Source organism: Motacilla alba, chromosome 10 (assembly GCF_015832195.1).
Source record: "Motacilla alba alba isolate MOTALB_02 chromosome 10, Motacilla_alba_V1.0_pri, whole genome shotgun sequence".
Taxonomy (NCBI): domain Eukaryota; kingdom Metazoa; phylum Chordata; class Aves; order Passeriformes; family Motacillidae; genus Motacilla; species Motacilla alba.
Window position 1 is genome coordinate 17,928,557 of NC_052025.1, and position 22,264 is coordinate 17,950,820.

The 22,264-nt window shown below is 53.1% G+C and overlaps 1 protein-coding gene across 2 annotated transcripts in view; it reads right to left on the minus strand.

Moving 5' to 3' along the window:
- PCSK6 (proprotein convertase subtilisin/kexin type 6) overlaps positions 1 to 21,894 on the minus strand; it is a 34,137-nt gene extending 12,243 nt beyond the window's left edge. For both annotated transcript variants that reach the window (XM_038147398.1, XM_038147399.1), the window contains exons 1-9: positions 21,671 to 21,894; positions 16,648 to 16,752; positions 12,157 to 12,267; positions 11,405 to 11,548; positions 10,798 to 10,874; positions 10,063 to 10,151; positions 6,766 to 6,938; positions 2,899 to 3,111; positions 1,304 to 1,404 (exon numbers count right to left, since the gene is read on the minus strand). In XM_038147398.1, coding sequence (XP_038003326.1) covers positions 1,304 to 1,404; positions 2,899 to 3,111; positions 6,766 to 6,938; positions 10,063 to 10,151; positions 10,798 to 10,874; positions 11,405 to 11,548; positions 12,157 to 12,267; positions 16,648 to 16,752; positions 21,671 to 21,889 — 1,232 coding nt within the window. In that variant the 5' untranslated portion in view covers positions 21,890 to 21,894. The remainder of the gene's footprint in view (positions 1 to 1,303; positions 1,405 to 2,898; positions 3,112 to 6,765; positions 6,939 to 10,062; positions 10,152 to 10,797; positions 10,875 to 11,404; positions 11,549 to 12,156; positions 12,268 to 16,647; positions 16,753 to 21,670) is intronic.
- Positions 21,895 to 22,264: the final 370 nt, after the last annotated feature.

The window sequence follows — 22,264 nt, forward strand, 5'->3', positions numbered from 1 at the left end:
GATTTACTCTTGGATAAGGCCATTTAGCTCTCGGGCTCTAGGGTAGAAATGAAGCAAATCAGAAAGGTTTTCCTCATTTTTTTGAGGGAGACAGGGAGCAAAGCTGAGGCAGGATAGTGGGCTCAGCAGCTTGCTGATACACGATGCTGAGCAAACCTTCCCTTTAGAGAAATAACAGCAAAAAATTGCTGGAAATAAAACCTGGGTTGTTCATTAAACAGAAAAATTAAACCCAAAACACCTCTCCCTCCCCAGGCTGAGTTTGTGTGTTCAGAGTGCTGGACACTGAGTGCTCTGTGCTTTTGAGCCCACTCATGACCCCAGCTCAGGGATATTGCTGGAGAATTCTCCTCGCTTTACTTACAGTCAGTTGTTCAGCATCTCGAGCTGGGATTTATATTGCTCTTGAGCAACATTTAAAGAAAGAAATTCAATTTATTCTCTCTTGTCATAATAGAATGCCTGAGCACCAGGCTCTGGTAGTTAATGTTGCGGTTTATGCCTCAGCTAAACTATTCAAAAATTACATCTAAAGCTTTTAATATATTTGTAATGAAAACTGCATCTCCGGAAATGCTCTCACCCGACCTGGGTGTTGGGATTAAACCAGACGAGGAGGAATGGAGCCACAATCACCATCCCTGGATGAGAGTGCAGCGCTGCCCTGAGGCGTATTCTTATTCCCAGCCTTTATTTTATTTCCACTCCATAAAAATAATAATAAGCTCATGAGAAGACACTCCATGAAGCAACACAGGGATGCCCAAGGGCTCTTCCTGGGCTGGGGGACCATGATGGAACCAGGATGGGACTGGGATGGAGACAAGAGGAAAAGAGAAGCTCGTTTGAACCAGGGGTGTGTTGCTGACAATCAAGTTCTGTGAGCTTTTGACATTATGAAAAAGCAGTCCTTTTCCCCCAGAAATGCAACACTTGCTGAAAACCATCACTTCTGCTGACATTTCCCAATGCCTGTGATGTTTTCTGACTTTTTTTCCCCGGGAAGTATTTATAAAACTCCCGTTTGAGCTGGCTGTCAGAAGTTTCAATGCACCTACTGAAAAGCCTGACTGATGTCACCAACCCCAAACTTTTCAACAGATGGCAACACGTGAAGAATTAGATCAATAAAACACCTGTGGGAAGATCAGATTCCAAACAACAACACTGCCAGCAAGGAGCGATTTAAAACAACTCTGTCATTTTGGTCACTCCAGAGGAAACAAAACCACCTTGTTTCTTTCAGGTTTTGCTCACCAGGTGCTAAATGTGGGAACATTTCTCCTGACCGGGTTACACTTACTTTGCCTCCAAAGCCAAGGCGATGATGCCTGCGACCATCGGGGCGGACACGGAGGTGCCGGTGTGGCCGTCGGTGCAGCGGTGCCGGAGATCCGTGGTGACCTGTGAGAGAGGAGCTGCAGCCCCCAAAATGCTCCCAGCATGGGCACTACCCCATCCAGCACCTCAGATTTCCTTGGGATGCTGCCAGAGAGGAGATGAGCCTGCTGGTACCCAACCCCTGCCATGACTCCAATGCCACTGGGGGGCACAGAGCCCCAAAAATGGGCTGCAGATACATTTGGTGCATGAGAAAACACCCCTGTACTTACATCTTCCTTTGCTCAAAGGTGCAAAAACTATTTGAAAGGAGAAAAAAATCCATTTGGGTGTGGATCAGCTGGAGGAAAATGTGGATGGAGTGGAGTGAGCTGGTGTGGGTACACATCCAGGGGTGCATGTTGAGCTGGCCCATATTAAACACTTTCCTTAAAGCCTCCAGCTCCTGGTCTTGGCCAAGAATTGCCATTTGCATAGGGGAAAAAAAAGCACCACTTCCAGCTTTTTTGTTTTAAGACACAGCATGATGTTTGGGTACCAAAAATTTGGAGAGGAGGTAGGGGGCCAAGAGATGCTGTCTCATTTTAAAAGGCTGCTAAGCTTTGAGTTAATCTGGTGATTTCTGGATGGGAAGCTGGTTTGAGATTTTGCCCAACAGTGCTCCAGTAGCACTGGACTGGGGCTGGCCTCAGCCATGCAAACACTCCTGGAGTGCCATGAAAATGGCACTTGCATTCTGTTTTCTGGCTGGAAATTTGTGTTTTGGGGGTCAAAGAAATCAGTCCTCAATACAGTGCTCTAGTAGCACTGGACTGGGGCTGGCCTCAGCCATGCAAACACTCCTGGAGTGCCATGAAAATGGCACTTGCATTCTGTTTTACGGCTGGAAATTCGTCTTTTAGGGGTCAAAGAAATCACTCCTCAATTAAAAAAAAAAAAAAAATTTATTTACTTGTTAAAAAAAAAAAAAAACAAACCACAATTTTTGGTCAGAAGACCCCACCTGGGTAGAAGTCCCTAGGCTGGATAAGGTGCTGTGTTGGTGTGAGGTGTTTTACTTCCCAAGGTTCAGATGATGCACAGGGATGTCAGTAATGATCAGCCATAGTGTGACCAGGCCACAGCAGCTGTTGGGACAGGGCAAATATAGCCTGGGTGGCAGGGAAAACTGCACTGATCCATATGAGCACACACTTTCAGGCAGCTCCTTGGCTCCAGAAAGTCTCATCTGCCAGTTTGGGGCTGCCCTGTTAAATGCCTCCATCCTCCCCCTTTTTTCTCTCTCAGGCTAAAAATCCTCAAAATTCACATTTAAAAAAAAAAAAAACCAAGATACAGTCAGCAAGTACCATGGGGAACAGATAAATATTTACATGGGTATTTTTGCAAACCTCCAGCCCTTTCACCCATTTACCAGGGAAAACAATACATCCCTGAGCAAAACCCACTGCAGGCTAAGGACAAAGCCTAGCTCTTCCAGCTGAGCCATCACCCAGCCCAGCCATGCAGAAAACCCCTGGGGGATGCTGCCCCACTCGATGCTGGGGTAAAACTCACGATTTTCCGCTCGTAAAACGCCCCGCTGCTGTAGGTGGTGGCGAGGGTGGAGGCACATTCCTCCAGGTACCAGGGCTTGTAGCCGTTCTCGGTGGTGCTGCTGATGGAGATGGTGTAGATGCTGTTGGTGTAGCCGTCACACGAGCAGTAATCGCCCTCTCTGCCGCCGTTCCCCGACGCCCAGACGAAGATGGACCCCAGTCCCCTGCGACCCTGCGGGCACAGAGGGGATGGAGGGTTAGAGGAGGTGTTTGCCCAGGATGAGGGGTCATCTTGGCACAGGGAGGAGGGGTAAGTCTGGTTTTTGGGTGTTTGGTTAGGGTGGAAGGATGGGTCCCACCCTGCCCAGCACTCAGTCCCCTGTATCAGTCCCCACACGTGTCCCTCGGCTCAGTCAGTCCCAGTTTACAGGCAGTGACTCCCCAAAAAGCATGGGAGAGCCTCCAGCACCAGGATTTTGGCATTTTCCATGGGGGAAAACATCTTGGGTACTCAAAGTCCCTGGACCACAGCATGCTGCTTTTAGGGATGGCCCTCCAGGAGGAACTGTGAGGGAACCCTCAAACCCCAAATCTCCCAAGCCTTCAAAGCCCCTTTGAAGGGGGGAGAACCACCCGAACCACCAGAAACCTTCTCCCAGCCTATCCTTTAAGGTTTCTTTTGCTTGTCTTTTATTTTTTAACTCCCACTCTTTTCTCTCCCCACCATCACTTGGCTGGAGCCTCCAATGGAGCCATCCCCACTGGGTACAGCTGTGACCCCACTGGGAATTGGGGGGTGGTGGCAGGGGTGTGCCTGCTGCCCAAACCTCCCCGGAGCCAGAGGAAAATCCCACCTGGCAGCAGGAACTGTGGTGCCAACAAGGGGCCCCTAAAGAAGCCAACACCACGGGAAGGAGCCCCATTCACTCCTCCATCCAACCACTGCCAGGACACCCAGGAACAACCCAGCCCTGCGGGGGTTCACAGCAAGGTGAACATCCCAAAAAGGAGGATTTTTGGTGAGCCAAAAGGGTTAGGGGCAGGAAATGAAGTGGCTGGTTCTCTTCCGTGCCCCGCAAGGCAGGGCTCTCCGGGGAGGATGGAGCGCTGCCGGGCTTGGCAGGCGCGGGAAGCAGCGGAGCAGCCCTGTCCTCCCCGCGGCTGCTCCTGCCACGGAGAGATTTTGGTGCTCGCCTGGGCAGATCTGGTGTTTACCTCCCTCCCACTGCTCTGTGGCAGCTTCCTCCACAAAAAATAATAATAACAACAATAATAATAATAAAGCAGCTTTGCACTGGAGGAATTCACTGGGATTTATCATGGGCTTTAGGCGCCGGGGGGAGCGGGAAGGTTTATTACCTGTCTCGCCCCCCTCCTGGGGCAGAGGCTTTCTGAGCTGACCCTGCCTCTGGATAGACAGTCTAAGTCAGGCTCTTTCCTTACTTTATGAAAGTTTTCATTATCTGGGCTGCCTCCCAGCAAAACTGGGTGGGTATTTCCCTAGCAAAGATTAATAGAGCTGTCTGGAGCTCTGCAAGAAAAAGTGCAATTGCCAAGGGAATTACTGCCCTGCTCCACATTACAGAGAGCTCAACCCAGCTTGCCAGCCCACCAAGCCTGCTGCTGGCATCTCCCATCCCACTTTTCAGGGTTTCCTGGATCTCCAAGGAGGCAGCATCCCAGCCCACATGCTCGGCGCAGACAGCGACCGTCCAGCTCACCCACACCAAAGTCAAAACACCTCCAAGGATGGGTCCCACTGCATGCAACCCAAGCTTTCCCAAATCACTAATCAGAGGAATAAAACCAGACACAATTGGCCAAGCATCTGGAGATGGAGCAATGATTTTGATTAGGATCAGAAGACTGGGAGCCCAGACCTCCCTTTCATCCCTCACCCGAGCATTGCACCCACGGGACCCAAGAAAGGTTCAGACCTGCTCCAAACCCACATCCCCTGATTCCCAGGCAGGGCTGCACTGGGAGAAAGTGGGTTTGGAGACAGCACAGTCACATGAGGACATGAGCAGGAACATGATTGACACTACAACAATGCACAGCTAACACCTGGCAGCATTTCCTGGTGAGCAAGAGCTCACCACATATTGCAGCTCCTTCGGATTGGAAAAATCCATTCTTTCCCTTTGCTCTCAAACAAAGGACAATCAAGATTTCAGTAAGCATACCCCAAACATCCAGCTTCTTAATTTGCCATCCTTCTAAGACAATGCAATGCCAGTGAGGGGGTCCTGGTTGCTACAAAACCTGAATCTGGACATCATTTAAAGCAGGGAATCCCTCTCTGGCCAAGCTGGGGCTGATCCAGCTCACCCCAGCAGCTCATGGGCTGGCTGTGGGATGCACAGCATCTCCTGCTTCTGCAGCTCTGCAGGGCCTGGGTGTTTGCCCAACAGCACTCCATGAATGACCAGGATAAATATCCCCTCGTTAGCTTGGCAACTAATAAAGTGTGGCTGGAGGAACAAGAAACAAGATGATAAATTACCCCAGCGCAGTCCTATCGCTAATAGATAAAGGTTATTTTAATGTTTCCATTAAAAACTCAATTTTAAGGATTTATAACTTGGTTACAGCTGTTTGCTCGGGCTAAAGGTGGCAGTTAACTATCTGCTTGCAGCTTTCCTTGTTATTTAAGGAGATGGAGTTGGCAATTACGAGTTGTGCATGTGGGATAGTGGGTGCTGCAAACATGGGGTGGCAGTGGGGCGACTGGGGTGTTCCCTGGGAGGCAAAAACAAGCATCCCAAGACAGTGGGGCTGTGCTAGGCAAGTACCCTGCTGCTGCCCGTTTGCTCCTGCATGGAAAAATAAGGTCTAAAAAGCAGCTTGTTCCCCGTATTTACACGGCGTGAACTCCCCGGCACTTCAATGGATTCCTCGGCAGGCTCACCGCCCCAGCAGGAAATCAAGTAAACAGTGGGAAAAGCACTCCACCCTATTTTTAGATAAGAGGCCTCCCCAACTCCCGGCACGCTGCTGGAAGAGGCAGCAGAGGAAGGAGTGGTGGCAGAGGTTGAAGTGGGGGCTTCACAGCCCAGCCTGGGGCTGCTGGCAATGGAATCCCACCCCCAGATTCTCTGGAGCACCCAGGGAACAGCCACTGTGGAGCCCTGAGCCACTGTGACACTTACCCACAGCACCCACCGAGCTGCCAAAAAGGTCTTTTCCCCGATGCTTTGGCCAATGTTGGGCATTTTTTAACATACCCAAAAAGGGAAGGGGCACAGGAAGGCCAGGGCGTCCCCAGCAGGGATTGACAGCTGTCAATCATATGTGATGTTGGCCAAACAAGGACAACAATCCATTGTCAGATCCTGTGGCAACACCCATGTCCCTTCCCAGCCATGACACAGCCACTTCCTCTGGGTGGAAAACCAGGGGAATGCTTAACATGACAGAGGCTCCTGGGAAAGTATACCAGGAGCCCAAAGAGCATGAAGGAGAGGGTTGGACATACTGGGGATTGGGATACTGCTGTTTCCATCCACACCAGCATCCAGGGGGACATTTTGGAGTGCAAAGTTACCCCCCCAAGAACCTCTTTGGGTTTCTCATCCCAGCAGAGCTTCGCACAACCTGGGGCCTCCCTGCTCTGCCGGGGCCATGCCGAGGGGTCCCACCACCACCAGGCACCTCCCGCCGTCACCACCCTCAGCCGCCAAATCCACCGGAGCTCTTAGGAACGCCGGGGAAAACTAGGAAAAATTAGAGATGATTGGCACCCCCCCCCCCCACAGCCCTAGTGCTGGCATTGCCTCGGGGGGCCGAGCTGCCCATCCCCACGCCAGACCCCGGGCCGGCCGCGGCCCTTCCCACGGGACAGGAGGAGGAGGGCGAGCGCATCTGGGCGCTGTGGGATCCACACCTTTTTAATGCCTTGCTCAAAAGCCTGTTTGGCCAATAGACCAGGTCCATCAACTGTCTTCCCATCATCATCTGGCCCCCAGCTCGCGCTGTAAATGTCAATGTAATCGGGTCTGATGCCAAGCGACTTCGCTTCAACAACATCTGTTACATCTCCATCTAACATACGAATGCCTAAAAGCACAAAAACATCAGACATTAGGGCTTCATGGCGTGGATGACAGTGTGAGGATTGCAATCAAAGGGCTTTGTTAACGGCGGCGGAAACCGCACGGCTCAGGCGCGCCTGGAATAGCTTCAGCCCGTGGCCCCGCATGCCAACAAGCCTGGCAGCAGGATGCTGGGGAGCTATGGGGAAAGTTTTCTGTGTTGCTGGCTTCATGGCAAGTGGTGGAGAAGGGGTTGTTAAAATTCACTTCCCCTCCTCTGGTGGGGAATGGGTGGTGATAGTGGCACTGCACTCCCCAGTGACAAAATCCCCCCAGTAAAATCCTTTTTTCTCCCCTTTTGATTCCTTAGCTAGCGCATTTCTCCACCTGAAAGATTTTGGTGTTTCCTGAACACTCAGCTTCAGGCAGATTGGTGGGATGAAGCCTCTCCCCTCGAGTGGGGATGACTGTGACTGTTCCCAAAACCCCATCACTGCCCAACTGATGCCAGCGGTTCCCTGGAAAGGGAAAAGCCCCAGGAAAAAACCCAGGCTGTGGTTTGTATGGCCAAAAGCAGAGCCAGAACCCCAACACACGGGACAACAATGCCACCTGGGATAACTCTCACTTTCAGCTGGGAATGCCAGCAGGTACCAGCCAGGATGCTCACAGGCAGAGCCCACCAGCCATGGTGAGATGGGCAGGGGGATTGCTGCACACCCCCAGCCTCTGACCGCTGCAATATGAGAGCACAACCCCTCTGCTCTCCATCACCCTTTCCCTGCTGGATTTCCTCTCAATACAGTGGGTAGAGGGTGCCAGGCCCCCCAACAGGCTGCCCAGAAACAGCCCCTGCAGGAAAAGTGATGCTGGAAATTTCAGCATCATATTTTGTCAGCCAGGGAGAGTCTGGTTTATGAAAACGCATTTCCCTTTCCACATGTATTTTGTCTTAAAGCAAACAAATGCAGGCAGATGTCATTCCAGCTGCAGCTGCGCTCTGGACACCAGTCAACTCAAATACCTCCTTCTGACGCTGTCCCCAACCAGCCAAAACCAAGCTTAGAAATGTAAAATCAGGGAGCAGAGCTGTTCCCAAAAAATTCCTCTTTGTCAACAAGAAAACACAAGGAGGAGGGGCGAAGAGCCAAGCCCAGTGTCTGAGCTGCACACGACAAGGAAAGCCAGCTGAGGGATGGGGTTTGTGCTTGCTGCATGTGGCTGCTCTCATCAGCAAGCCCAAAATCAGCCTGAAGTCAACCCAAAGCCAACCCAAAGTCTGCCCAGAGACAGCCACCCACAATGAGGGGCTCCCTAGTCAAACAACGGGGAGCAAGAGGGAGCAGGAGTGGGTGCTGCAAAATAAATGAACTTTGTGTCACACAGGGAGCAACACCGACCTCCAAAGTGAGTGTTGGAGGAGAGGGGAGAGGAGGAGGAATGGCAGGAGCTCTTTCCTTGAGCAGTGATGTGTTTTGCCCAGGGCATATGAAAAGCAGTGCAAGAGCACTGAAGAGCAGCCAGTAAAATTAGATGGGAGCTCTCCAAGTGTGACAAATAGGCTTCCCCAACAAGTTGTGCTCATTAATCGCTGCTTTATTTGTGTAATCCATCTAAAATCACTCTCGCTGCAGCTATAGCGTATTTTCCTCCATGATCCCAAACTTGATACGGCTCAGACTCTATTTTTCCCCTTTGCCTGCTCACGTTATGGGAAGCCCCCAGCCCCCAGCCCTCTGCCAGGTGTCTTGTCTCACTCAACACCTCCCCAGCACACCCCTGAGGCAAGGCACTCGTTAAAGGGAGCAAATTAAAATGAGACCCAGAGGTCGTCATAAAGTCAACAAGGAACGCTCGTCTCCACAGCTGATGTAGAGAAAGGAGCATGAAGGGAATGGCCTGATCCTGCAGGATCCAATAAATCCCACCATGAGCTTTGCCTTGCTCTGCTGCTGCTTGCTGTGTGCTTGGAGATGGGTTTTTAGAGGCAAGAAGCCTCTAAGAAGCAAGAAGCCATCACATACATGTAGGGGGCACAGGAGATGGGATGGGATGATGTGTGATAGCCCTTACAGCCCTACCAGTCCACTCTTCACCCTCCCTAGGGTTATTTTTTTCCTCTGAGGATTTTCCCAGCACAGACAACCACGGGAGGTACTTGGCCAAGAGCAAGATCCCTGTGGACACTGCTCCCGTGCAGGCACAACCCTAACAAAAGCTGTTCTCTGCACAGCCAGGATGAATAAGCCAAAAGAAGGAATTTAACCCCAAATCCACTGGCAGGCACTTGGGTCCCTGCTGCTGACAGCCACTTCTCCCAGCACTGGGGTGGTAGGAGGGGCTGCAGGAAAAGCCCCTCCCCTGTTCCAACCATGTCAGGGATGGAGCTGAAGGCTGAAAGAACTAGGCTCCAGGACACATTTGTCCCCTACACTGTGTAAGGTGGGACACCACCCTCCCGCTCCAGCTAAGACCCTCATGCCCCCAGGGTTGCCTGGGTTGGCCAGAACTGTCCCAGTTTAAACCAGTTCAGCTAATGCAAATGAACTCAGCAATGCTAATTGGCACTAGGATCCAATTTGGTGATATTCATTTGCTTTCCACACATGTTATTTGAGGGGCTGTGCAGAAAATCCCCCCTATATGCATCTCTGACCCCCCCCACCTTCTTGGTGTTTTTCCCCCCTGAGGGTATTTTTGGGGTTCTCCCCAGGCCCCCTGCTCTGAGCAGCTCCCCAACATCCCTTGACCCCACAAACGAGTGACATCAGCTCTGAGCCTCAGCCAGCACCACTGACCATGGCAAACACAGCCACCCCAAAGGACAGACCACACAAGAGCAGTTATGGATTTTTGGGGTGAAAACACCACCTCATCAATCCACATGCACCCTCACAGCAAGGATGCAGCCCAAGCAGAAAGTTTCCACCCTAAATCCATGGAACCAGAGTTCCCTGCATGCCATAGCATCCATCCTCCTCCCTCAATAACCCTGGGGCTCCCTGCAGCCAAGGCACCAGGGAGGAGTCTTTCTCCTGGTGGAGCAGCATCCCACCTCTCCCCCAGGAGCCTGTTGGTGTGACCAAGGTGGCCATGGTCCCTCAGGGGGATGGTGAAGGGCAGGGGAGCCATGGAGGTGCCAGCCTCACCTCCGATGCGGGCGTTGTAGGCGATGCCCACGATGCAGTAGGAGTTGTTCGCCGCTGCCGCCACCTCCCCCGCGCAGCGAGTGCCGTGCCTGCAAGGAGAAACCCCCATCAGCTCGTGGTCATGGCAAAGGATCCCTCCAGCCACACCCCACCCAGCACCCAAAACCAGCCCCAAGGCTGGAGCAGAGGAAGAAACTGCCCTTACCCAAAACCCACATCGAGCGGGTGGGGGAAACTAATGCTGAAAGCAATTTGCTGTTTGCATTTTGCACCTAAATCCAATTTGCTGTTTGCATTTTACACCTTGATGCAACTTCCTCTCTGCATTTTGCACCTAAATGCAACTTCCTCTTTGCGTCTTACACCTCTATGCAGGCTGCTGTTTGCATTCCTGTTTCCTTTCCACCTGTAACCATCCCACTTTTACTGAAGCCCAAAAAATGCATCCAGGCTTTGCCACCTCAGCCACCCATCCTGACTCACATGGTTCAATCCCCAGCCAGGCCAAGGAACCCCCTGGTGCTGTATTGGGTGGCTGGAGGATTCATTAGCAATTAGTGTGGTTGGCACCAGCTGAATTTGCATCAAACACAAGGACTTAGTGCAAAGTCCTTAACACAGCCTACTCTGCAGCACTGGGAATGGGGAAAGGGACCTGGAAGACACCCCAGAGGGGACACCCAGCCTCAGGAACACCCCCAAACCCCTTGCTCCATTACAATTATCATCACATACTTGTTCTCATTGCTGGCATCGTAGCGTGGAGTTGGGTCATGGTCATTCCCATTAACGTCGTAGCTTGCAAGAGGGTCCTGAAAATATTAGATTCACCATTAAATTCAACTTACTAGGTACTTGTGGTGGCCAGTAGCTGCAGTAATGGCCAGTGCAGGCAAGCAGAGCAGAAAATGACATTTTCCCTTTAGTTTCTGTCTGTTTGCTCAGAATAAATAGTTTTAGGCTGCAGTCCTGCGTGTTTCCCAGGGGAAATATCCTGCTACCTCAGGACCTGCTCCTCTGAACCCCAAATCCTGCTGGGTTCATCACCTACCTCCCTCCCACTGTGGCCATGTGGGGTTTGGGGCTGAACGGGTTCATGCAGGTTTTTGGCTCTGCCCTGGTGAGCAGAGGGAGGAGGCTGCATCCCAGGCAGCTGCAAAGGGAGTTCCCCCAATCCTCTTTATCTAAAAACCTCATTTCCTTCTTAAAAACATCTCAACAAACCTTTTCCTCAAAATATGCCAATGCACAAACTTCAGCTGTGTTTACACACTGAAATTCTCCATAAATCAATTCATGGGGAGCATCAGCCCCAGTCCATCCCGTCCATTCCCCAGCTCACATAGTTCTGCAGGAGGTCGGGGTGGTTTCTCTCTATGCCGTCATCCAGGATGGTGACCACCACGTTCTTGCCCGTGTAGCCCCTCTGCCAGGCTGCCAGGATGTTCATCTCCGACCTGCACCGACTGTTTTTATCACCGCAGTGCTACAGGGACAAATACAGCTGCAAAAGGGCTGCAACCCCATTCCAGCCCATCTAAGCAAACAGCCAGGCTGGGAGCCCATTTAATCAACCAGAAAATATATTTACAACCCACCCCCTGCCATATAACTTGCAGATTTGTTATAACTTTACTCCACAGATCAAACCCATCCTGCAGCAGTTAATCCAGGCAATGCTATCTCCCCATTATTCTTTTCCTCTTCCATTTCAGGTACTATGGGCTCCTGGGTTTTGAAGTGCTCACTTCCTTTCCACCCTTAATTTTCAATGAATTTCCCTGTCAAATACAGATCGATGAAGCAGGCAGGAGAAAAATTATATTACAAATAGATGGCTGCAGCACTGGGATGGGTAAAATACAGCAGTGCTGCTCCCAAGCCTTTGCTGTGCAGACCATGAAGAGGGGCTGCTAACAAGGGTGAAACACTTCAAACCAGACTCTCAGGTGTATTAATTCACAATTTTTAAATCCTGCTGCCAAGCACATTTGATGCTATTATTTCATTACTGGCTGGGCTGAGCAAAGATTGATGATGCATTTGCTTAGAAATAAATGACCCCCCATAAAGCAGTGACAGGGAGGCACCCACCAGGTACCACATGTTGGGCCACACTGGGTCATTGAAGGGCAGGGCATGTGGCTCCCCTCGGACCTGCCTCTTCACCCTCCTCTTCACCTCCTGCTGCTGCAACCAGTCCACCTGCAAGCAGAGACCTGGGTCAGCACCACCCATGGGCACTGAGCCTGGCATTGCCCGCTGAAATGGGAAGTGGGATGTAGAAGCAATGCCAGCCTCAGCCTGAACCCGTCCCAGCATCACCCCATGCTCTGGCGAAACCCCCATCTCCGTGTCCAGAACTGCTGTGGAGACAGCAGCTCCGTTTGGAAGGAGACGGGATGGATGGACAGACAGACAGGGCGAGCTCAGCTCATTGCGCTGTCTAAGCCAGACCAGATTCCTCTGCTGGAGCAGCAGAGCCCTGGAGCACAAATAGCGTCGCCTCGGAGCGCGTGCCCGAACCCCCCCGGCTCAGCGAAGCACAGAAGCACGCGCTGGAGTCCCGCTGGAGACAGACCACATATTTCAGTGTTTAGTCAAAGTTTTGGAGAAGACTCAGGTGCTTGGCTTAGATTTTGGGCTGATCCTTCCTGCTGGCTGGGAGGCAGCAGCTCAGCCCTGAGGCTGTTCCACCTGGCTCTGGGGCTGCTCATCCTTTGAGCTCCTTCCTCCTGATAAAATAACAAAAACTGGGGGCTTTACCTGAGCACAACACACATTTCCCAAAAATATGTGATAGCCACACATGGCTGTGGCAGATCTCAGGGGACGTGGCCAGCTCCACACAAGTATTTTTGGCAGTGGCTGCGTGTGAGGTGGCCTTGGAGCCGACCACTCTGACATTTGTTTGCGTTCCAGCGGGGCATGACACGCAGAGAGATCAAATGGGAAATGATCTGGAAAAGGCCATGATTGGGAAATGCTGGTGTTTGCCCACGGCGCTGTGGCGGGAGCTGCCTAAGGTGCTGCTTTGGAAGCAGCCACATCCCATCCCCATCAAACATTAACCACCCCCCAGACCCTTTATTGCCACACAAAGGGCTTTCCTGCCTTCAGCGTGGAGGTGAAGCACAAGTTTAGTGAAAAAAGGTTGTAAAAGTAATTTATAGACCAAATCTTTACAGATGATCGTGCTGGGGGAGAAAGGAGGCACCAGCCAATGAACTGTGAGGGCTGTGTGGCACATCCCTCCTTGCTGGACACTTTCTTCCTGATGGCTCTGGGTCTTTCTGGAGCTACTCATGGGGATGTCTCTATTGTTGTGACTAAGGTTTTGTAACAAAAGGAATAAAAATACAAAGTGCAATTTTTGTTGAGCTCATTTATGTAAAACTGTCAGCTGAACTGAGTTCTTGCACAGTTTATTGCTTTGTGCCTCAGATGGAGGTGGATGTCAGAAACCTGACAGCTTCCAGCCTAGAGCTTGGATTTTAAACACATATATATTATAAAGAAAAAAACACTGTTGAAAGGGGAAAAAAAAAAAGTATTTCATAGAAAAATGATTTTCCACACTGCCTTGGCTGCCGAGAGTGCACCACTTTGCTTACACCGTGATGGATTTAAACACTGGAAGCAAAAATATAACTTCATGGTCTAGTTAAAAAAATAAAAATACATTAAATAGAGGTTATGGCCCAAATAACAGGCTTTTTTTCCTTAAAGCACCACTCCCTGGCAGCATTTCCATGGGTCTGGCTGCCCAAGCCACAGCTACCACCTTTCCCTGCTGCTTTGCAGGATGCAGGAATGATGGTAAGCTGTGGGATTTTGGGGGATTTTGCCAGGAGCTGCCTCATAGGGATGTCTTCATCTCGAACAGGCTCCTGATCGACCCCAGCGCTGCCAGCCAGGAGTCGATGGAGTCATCGTGTGTGGACACAGAGAAATCAGCAGTTTAAGGACATTGATTTCAAGGAAGAGTTGATAAATCAATGTGGCTGGCATGGGAAAATAGGCAAGCAGGAAGGAGTCTGGGGCATCCCTGCAACAGCTCCTGCAGCTCATGAAACTTAGATCAACTTCCATTGCTGATCCAGGATGGGGAAAAGCTTCTTGAAAATGTAAAATAGAGAAATGTAAAAAGGGGGAAAAAGGCTTTTTAGTACTAGAAGTGGCCCAATAGTCCTGAGATCCAGGGTCCCAGCTCTACCCTGGCAAACCCTAATTATTGCAGAATCACGGAATGGTTTGAGTTGGGGGGGACCTTAAAGCTCATCTCACTCCAAATCTTCTGCCATGGGCAGGGACACCTTCCACCAGACCAGGTTGCTTCAAGCCCCATCCAACCTGGCCTTGAACACTTCCAGGGATGGGGCAGGCACAGCTTCTCTGGGTAACCTGTGCCAGGGTCTCACTACCTTAGCAGCCAAGATTTTCAGTGGATGAGGCTGGGTCCAGCCTGCCTGGGAGGCTGCACCAAGCACAATAACCAGTGCGTGTGAGGGTGCAATTCCCTTTGCAGCTCCAGAAAGGTGACAGTCTAACTTATCCCAGTGGCTGTGCAGGAGTTAAAGTGGAGATCCAGGATAAACAAGATGGTTCCAGCACATGTTTGCCATAAAGCACAGCAAATAATTCAGATGGGGTTGATTTTGCTATGGTGCATGGCCAGAGGCAGAGGGACCAAGGCCGTGGCATGCCCTGATGAGGATTAAGAGACTGGAGCAGTGAGGATGGAGGATTAAGCACTGCATGGACCAACACGAGCATTCCAGTGAGCAAGGAAAGTTAATGGCAGTAAGAGCTGCAAGTAGAGCCCTAAGAGGGGTGGCACAGCATGCTGTGACCCCACTCTGCACCCCACTGTCCCTCCCCAGCTCCCACCACCATGACCTATCCCCAAAATTGCTGGATTTGCCACATCCTTCCTCCCTTTCCATCACGTGCCACATCTCTTGGCCCATATCAGCCCCAGCAGGAGCAGCTGGCTGCCCCAAGGGTCTCTTGGGGCAACAGGGCAGCTCAGCAGCAGCGTGGTCACACAGGGATCAGGACCCTGGCTGCTTCTCTGTGTGTCCTGGAGTCTCCCCTTCCCCAGACTTCTCCTGGGGGTGGAGAGCTTGGCGTGGTCCTCCTGCCCAGCTCATGCCACCGAACCCCACAGCAAACAAATAACAGCACTGGAAACAATAGCCCCCAGAAGGCACGAACCACCCAACATCTGCAAACAACCGGATTGGCTGGTTAGTCAGGATTTCTGCAAGATTTGTTTCCATCCTCCCTATTCCAGCTCCTGTCCTCGTGCCTCGAGGTGATGTTTTCCTGCATGCATGCTAAGCTGGTGCCATCCAAATGCACCACTTAAACGATTTGTAAATGTACATGGGAGAGGGGGAGAGACAAGACATGCCAACAGGTTTTGAACTGATAAGGAAGGATTAAGAGAACAGGAGTTAATTGCTCCAGCTTGGAGCCCACAGAGCATGGTAAGGTAAAGGTTAATATGACTAAAAGTCAATTGATTTAGTTTGCATTACAACCAGACTCATTTAAATGGGGGTATTTCAAATGCAGAGAATTCGTTGTTTGCTGGGATGCCTGTGCACCCCCTGAGGGCAAACAGCTTTAATTAAAAGCCCAGCACATTTCCAGGGCACCAGGCTCTCCTTGACGAGGTTTCCCCCGCTGGCAAAGCAGCCACGCGAACGCCTCCTCCTCAAAATTGTGCTACAGACCTTGTCCAAATATTTAACAGCAAATCGCTCCGGAAAGCCTGGGGAGGGCAGGGCTGCTGTGTGTGTCTGGGGACATGGGGATGGGACCGGGTGTGGAGCGGGTTGGAGATGTCTCGGGAAGGAGCATCCCAAGGGTGTCTGAGCACCCCGAGGGTGGCCAGGCATCGCTGCAGGCACCAGCAGCTTGGGCTACCTTCACCAAAATGGCTTTTTCTGCTTTTATGTCCCCCTCTCCCAAAAAAACCTTCCCACCATTAACCCTTCCCCTGCTCTGCACAAGTCACATCTCACAGTGCTCAGGGGGAGCTGGGGGAGGTGGATAGCCAAAGGGGAGCCACAACCCTTCTCCACCACCCCAAACCCAGCTTGCCCAGGTCCCTCCTTGCTTTCTTCCCCCCCCCACCCCATTACTTTTGTCAATTCAGCTGTGCTGAAAATCCCTTTGGATGCTTGCTCTAGGAAAAAAGCAATGCAGAGCTATTGCCAAGGATTTCACACATAGCAACCATTGAGGCAGCAAGTGTTGTGGCAACTGGATCAACACCCCGAGCATGCAACAGCCTTTCTGTCCTGGAAAGCTTTTCCCCCTTTTCTTCCTCCCAGCTTTCAGGCAGATGTTAGTGTTTAGTCACTTTTACGTATTTTTCACCACCGCTCTCCGTGCCCGTGCCCAGTGAGTCACTCGTGTGCGCAGGGCTGCGGCTCAAGGGTAACATGTCACCCTGAGATGCTACAGCTTACTCTTGACCCAGATCAAGCCAACAGCCTTCTCCAGGGACAGGTGAGGACCCCCATCTCACCATCCCACAGGGGCTGGGGGACACCAGGGTGCCCAGCCCCGTACCTTGGGGTCCATGCGGAGGAAGTTGTGCGGTCCCCGGCTGCTCAGCGTGGAGCGCTTAAACGTCCTGCTGTGGTGAAAGTGGTAGTAGTTTTCCAAGCTTCCAATCTGCAAAAAAAAGAGGTTGTTTGGGTTGGTTTTTAAAAGTCTGTTTTCCCGTGGCTGCACCCCCCATTTTGTACTGGCAGCATCAGTGCAGCCGTGCCCTGCACCCCAAATCCCTCGCTCACTGAGCTCCCGGGGCTCGGGAGGATGCAGGATGCTGGCACGAGCCCCGGTGCCACCGTGTGACAAACAGCGTTGGTGGTCGGACGCTGCACTGGCACAACAGAGCCCGGAAAACATTTTTATGAATTTTCACCCATTAAATGCATCTTTGAAAACTGCCTTTCATCAGCTCCCAAGCAGAAATAATGAGCTAAAAATGAGCTCAGCAGCTGCGGCGCAGCCAGGGGAGCTGTGCCTCATCCTCCTGCCTTCTCCGCCCGGCGCTCCAGCTTCGCCCCGGCTGCACATAAGGAGAGGTGATGCGATCCCTGCTCGCCCTGGGATGCTCCTGGGAAGCGTGGGATCTAAATGTACATCGCCTGGAGTGAGGGATGGCAGCATTTGCAGGAGAACACGGTGCCAGCCACACCACCCTGCCAAGCCCCGGGGTGGCTGCGCTGCCTCCGGCCCTCTCAGCCAGGCATCTGGAGACACCACAACTCCTCTTTTTTTCATCCCAAAAGCACGGTTAAAGTCCCGAGGCTATGCAATGAATCGAGAGATCTACACCGCATGTGAAACATCCCCAGGGATTCACAGCCAGAGGGACAGGAATGACCCAAAAGCTGCACTCACTGGTATGTGGATCTCAGATCACATAATTTGGGTACAAATTGGGACTTTGCTATAAATTCACTTTTGCCTGAGTTTGGTTTTCTTTTCTTTTTCCACCCTGCCAAAAAAACCCACATTCCATGTCAGGAGCTGGATTTTGGGAGCCAGTGACATTCCCTGTGTCTTGCTCACAGGACGAGAAAGGGCCATCATACAAGCACCCATCTGCAACCCACAAGGCAACATCTTTAGGACCATGTGTGACCCAGGGGCCAGGGTGACATTCCTGAGGCCAGACCAGGGCTGGTTGCAATGGAACAGCAGGGAACAAACAGGTTTGTCTGGATCAGATGTTAAAGCAGATGACAACTACTTACATCTTTATCACACTTGATACCTTGAGATCTGCCAGTGTCTCTTATGAGCATTAAATATTTAATTAGTCTTGCTCTGCCTTTTATGCCAGGATGTCATTTCACCAACTTTACTGCTGTTAGTGTGATTTTTATAATTTATTTCCACTCAAATTCATTTAAACCCTCCCTCTTCCCCCTTCACACTACAGCATAGCTGGGCATTTTCTTTAACATCCACATAAAGAGGTTGCTCATTGCAATCTACATTTGCCTTTTAAACCCATTCTTTAAATCCATTCACACTTAAAAAAAGAGAAGAAGGGTGCTTCAACCTCTCCATATTTTAGGGAAACCTTGACAAGGCCACCCTGCCTCTTGCTCACTCTGCCTGGAAATCAGAGTTCAGAGCTTGCCACAAAATCCTGCAGTGGGTTTAGGGTTGGAAGGGATTTCAAAGACATACCCCCTGCCATGAGCAGGGCCACATTCCACTAGACCAGCTTTCTCTGAGCTTCATCCAGCCTGGCCTGAAAGAGGGATGGGGCATCCACAGCTTCTCTGGGCAACCTGTGCCAGTGCCCCACCATGCCCACAGTAAACAATCCCTTACTAAGTAAAGAATTTCTTCCTTCCTTTTCACAAATAAATGCAAAATTACCATGCAATGCAAAGCAGCAAGAGCACAGGGAAGGTAATGACCTCATCACAGGCTCTGGGGATACATAGCCAGAGCAGCAGGAAAAGAACTCTGTGCCCCACTTCTTTAGCCTCCTGGGATTTATGGGCAGAACAATAAGAAAAACCTTCCCATGATGGGAATACCTTGAAAGTCTGAGCAGAGGTTGGTCCCAGTGGACCAACCTGGTAGACCTCCAGATGTCCTGTTCCACCTAAGATATTCTAAGGAGAAACACTTGTAAATGTCATTTTTCTTTTAAATGAAAAGGATTCGTTGGTCCTCCTTGTGGTCAGTCAGCTCAGTAAGGGTTCTGCAATGCAACCCCATCTCACCCAAACCATTTCATCTGTGCAAAGTACAGCTACACCAGCAGTGGTGCCTTCCCGAAGGGTGGAGCCAACCGGGAAGGCAGTGAGCCCTCCCCTCCTGGTGACACCACCCATTCCCAACAGGGACAAGGGGTCCAGTCGCTGAGCTCCCGCCTTCAGGAATGTAGTTCTCAAATGATCACGGATGCGTTCAGCTCAGTAAGGATCAAGCCAAGAGCTGCGAGGTGACAGGAATCCAGGAAAGCTCCAAATACAGCCCAAAATTAATCCCATTCTTCTCCTGCACTGTAGGTGAGACCACTGAGGATGTGCCAGCCCTTCCAAAACTTAGTGCTGGACACCACACGTGGAAAAATTCATATAAACCCTGCAACCAGGACGGGAAGGGGGTCACCATCACCCCCGAGCCAGCGGCGCTGCCCGGGGCTCCGGCACCGTCCCCACAGCGCCCTCGGCCAGGGCCTGTCCCGGCTCGCCCCGGCACGGCCGGGGAACAAAGCCCGGCGGGAGGAATGAGCAGGCGAGGAATGAGCAGGCGTTCGAGGGTGTAAAAGCCGTTTCTTTTGTTTAGTTGTTTGCTTCACTTAAATAGAAGTTGACGCAAGTGATTCCCCAAGGGAAATGTCACTCTGCCATGACCCAGAAGGGTTTAGAGTGTCCTGGCTCGTGGTTTGGGCACGGGAAAATGCGGGGAGAGCTCAGAGCTGTGTGTGCCAACCCCAGCGGTGCCTTTCCCGGGCAGTGCTGTGTCAGGAGCCTCTAGGATTGCATCGCAGAGGAAAAGATGTCACCAGCCACCAAGACCCAGTTCCTTGCACCCAGCTGGGTCTTCCAGCGACCATCACCTCTCCTCCTCCCTTACCACTTTGGACTCCACTCAGACATCTTCCCAGGGTGATAAAATCCTTGGCAGAGTTTTCCAATCAGGCCCCCCGGGAGGGCACATCTCACTGAGGACAGTGCTATCACCAGCAGCTCCACAAGCTGATGATGCAAGAGGAGAAGAGGGGGACACCCGGGTCCCCACGAGGCCCAACACACCATGAACCTTGAGCACAACATTGCAAATGTCACACACGAGCACACGTGCAGGGAAAGCAGTCCCTCAAGGTTTAACCCTGGACAGGACCCAGTGGAAAAAGCCCAAAAGCCAATGGGAAAAGCTTGGAGAGATGGAGGGCTGAAGGCAGGGCGTTGAGAGCAGCTGGGGAAGCCCCAGAGGTGCAGGAGCTCCCAGTATCCACGGGAAAGGCGGGAGCCAGGAACACCCTGATGCAACCACAGAAATATTTCCCTTGCTCTCCAGCCTGCACAGGGCTGCCCGGGGGAAAGGGCTCAGGGGGGAAGGATGGATGCTCCAGTGGAGCCACATTGCACCCATGGGCCAAAAGCCTCCAGCATCATAGGGATGAGCTCACATAACCGGGATGCTGGGGAAGGAGGGAGGGGTAACAGATGCTCCAGCAGGGAAGGGACACAGCAAAAACCCAGACCAGGAGCTGACGTTAGGCTGATGCAACTTGAGAGAGTGGGAAGTTCAATCAAGATATTCTCTGTCTGAAGAGGGATAAACACTGAAAAGCCCTTTGGGTTGCACAACCACCTTCGCCCAGCCCTGTGATAGACGCAATTGAACAATACATGTGATTTTCTCCTTGGTGGGACGGGAGCTGAGCACGCAGGTAGGAGACTGAGGGCGCGATGTGAGGGGTTATCCCCGCGGGAGGTCACAGACACGGGTGCAGGAGACAATGTGCCCAATTCAGCCTCCCCCCAAAAAAAATTGTTTATGCAGCACCCCGTGACTTTAATTATAGTTAAAAGCAGGGTTGCGATATAAAGCAAGGTTATAATTTGTAGTCCGGGAGACACCTTGGGCAGGAGGGCAACCTGAAGTGTCACCCAGCCAAAAAAGCGCCGGGCAGCGCCATGGCAATAAACTCCGGAACAAACTCCGAGAACACCAGTCTGCATCTGGGATTGCAGAAGATGAAGAAATTGAAAGGAAAATGAGCTGCTGTACGGAAAATCTCTTTTAGACACCAGTGCTCTGCAGGGGTTTGAAAGCAAAAGTTCTCTGTGTTCCCAACATCTCCGATAAAAACCTGGGCCAGAGAGTCCAAAGTTTGTTAAACCCACAAATACAACTTTCCGGGGTGGGAGGAACTTGTGCAACCCCCCAGCGGTGCGGGGCGAGGGCACACCGAGGAGGGGCATCCACCCGGGGGGAGCCCGCCCCCGGGCCACAGCGCTCCCACAGCATCCCCGCATCGGCCCCGTTCTCATCCCAACCGCTTCGGGGTCTCATCTCCCGCTCCCGGAACCCCGGCATCGCCTCGGTCCCGGGAGACGGGGCAGCTCGGCGAGACCTCCGCCAGCGGGGAGATCTCGGGGTCCATCTCCCGCTCCTGGGATCCTGCCCCGGTCCCGGGAGTGCCGGCAGTTCCGCGGGACTCCCGCCGCCTCCGCGGTCCCGGGACCATCGTCGTCTTCCCGGTACGGATAGTCCCTGTGCGACACCCCGGGCAGCTCCCCGGCGCCGAGCTCCCCACGCCGGGGATCTGCCGCAGGCTCCCAGTGCCGGAATCCCCGGCAGTTTCCCGAGACCGCTCCGCCTTTCCGATCCCGGGACCCTCGGCTCCTCTCCGCTTGCGGGACCCCCGGCGTGAGACCCCCGGCAGCTCCCCGATCCCCAGCAGGCTCACGGTGCCAGAACCCCCGGCAGCTCCCCGGTGCACCCCCCGGTCCCCAGTGCGACCCCCCCCAGCCCCGCATCCCCCGCTCCCGGTGCCCCAGCACCTGCCCGCTGCCGGAGCCCCCCGGCGCCCGCCGCCCCTTACCTGCCCCAGGCTGATGTACCCGTAGGCGGCGGCGAGGCGGGCGGCCTCGGCGGGGCCCCCCCGCACCCGCACGGCCCAGTGGTTGGTGTAGACGGTGCGGGCGGGCTCGGCGGCGGCCCCGCGCCCGGGCAGCGCCAGCGGCAGCGCCAGGGCCAGCAGGCAGAGGCGGGCGGGCGGCGGGGCGGCCGCGCTCCCCGCGCCGGGGCCGGCGGCGGGCATGGTGCGGGGCCGGGCCGGGCTGGGCGGAGCGGGGCGCTGCGCCTTTTAACCGGCCCCGCAGCCCGCGGGGGCGGGGGGATGCTCGGGGGGGGCGGGGAGGGCCCGGGAGAGCGGGCGGACGGGGCGGCCCCCGGCACTGCCCCCCCGCGTCCCCCCGCCTGCCGCCGGGCAGCCCCGCTGCGTGCCCGGCGCTGCTCCCCGGAAACCCCCCCGCACACCTCCGCAGCCCCCCTGCCCGACTCCGGGCAGCCCCCCGGACCTCTCCGTGCACGGTTCTGTGTTCCTTCCCCGCGTATCTCCGGACAACTCCCTGTGCCCCCCGGCATTCCCCCTACGCGTTCCGGCGCTGGTCCCCGAGCAGACGCCCTGCGTCCC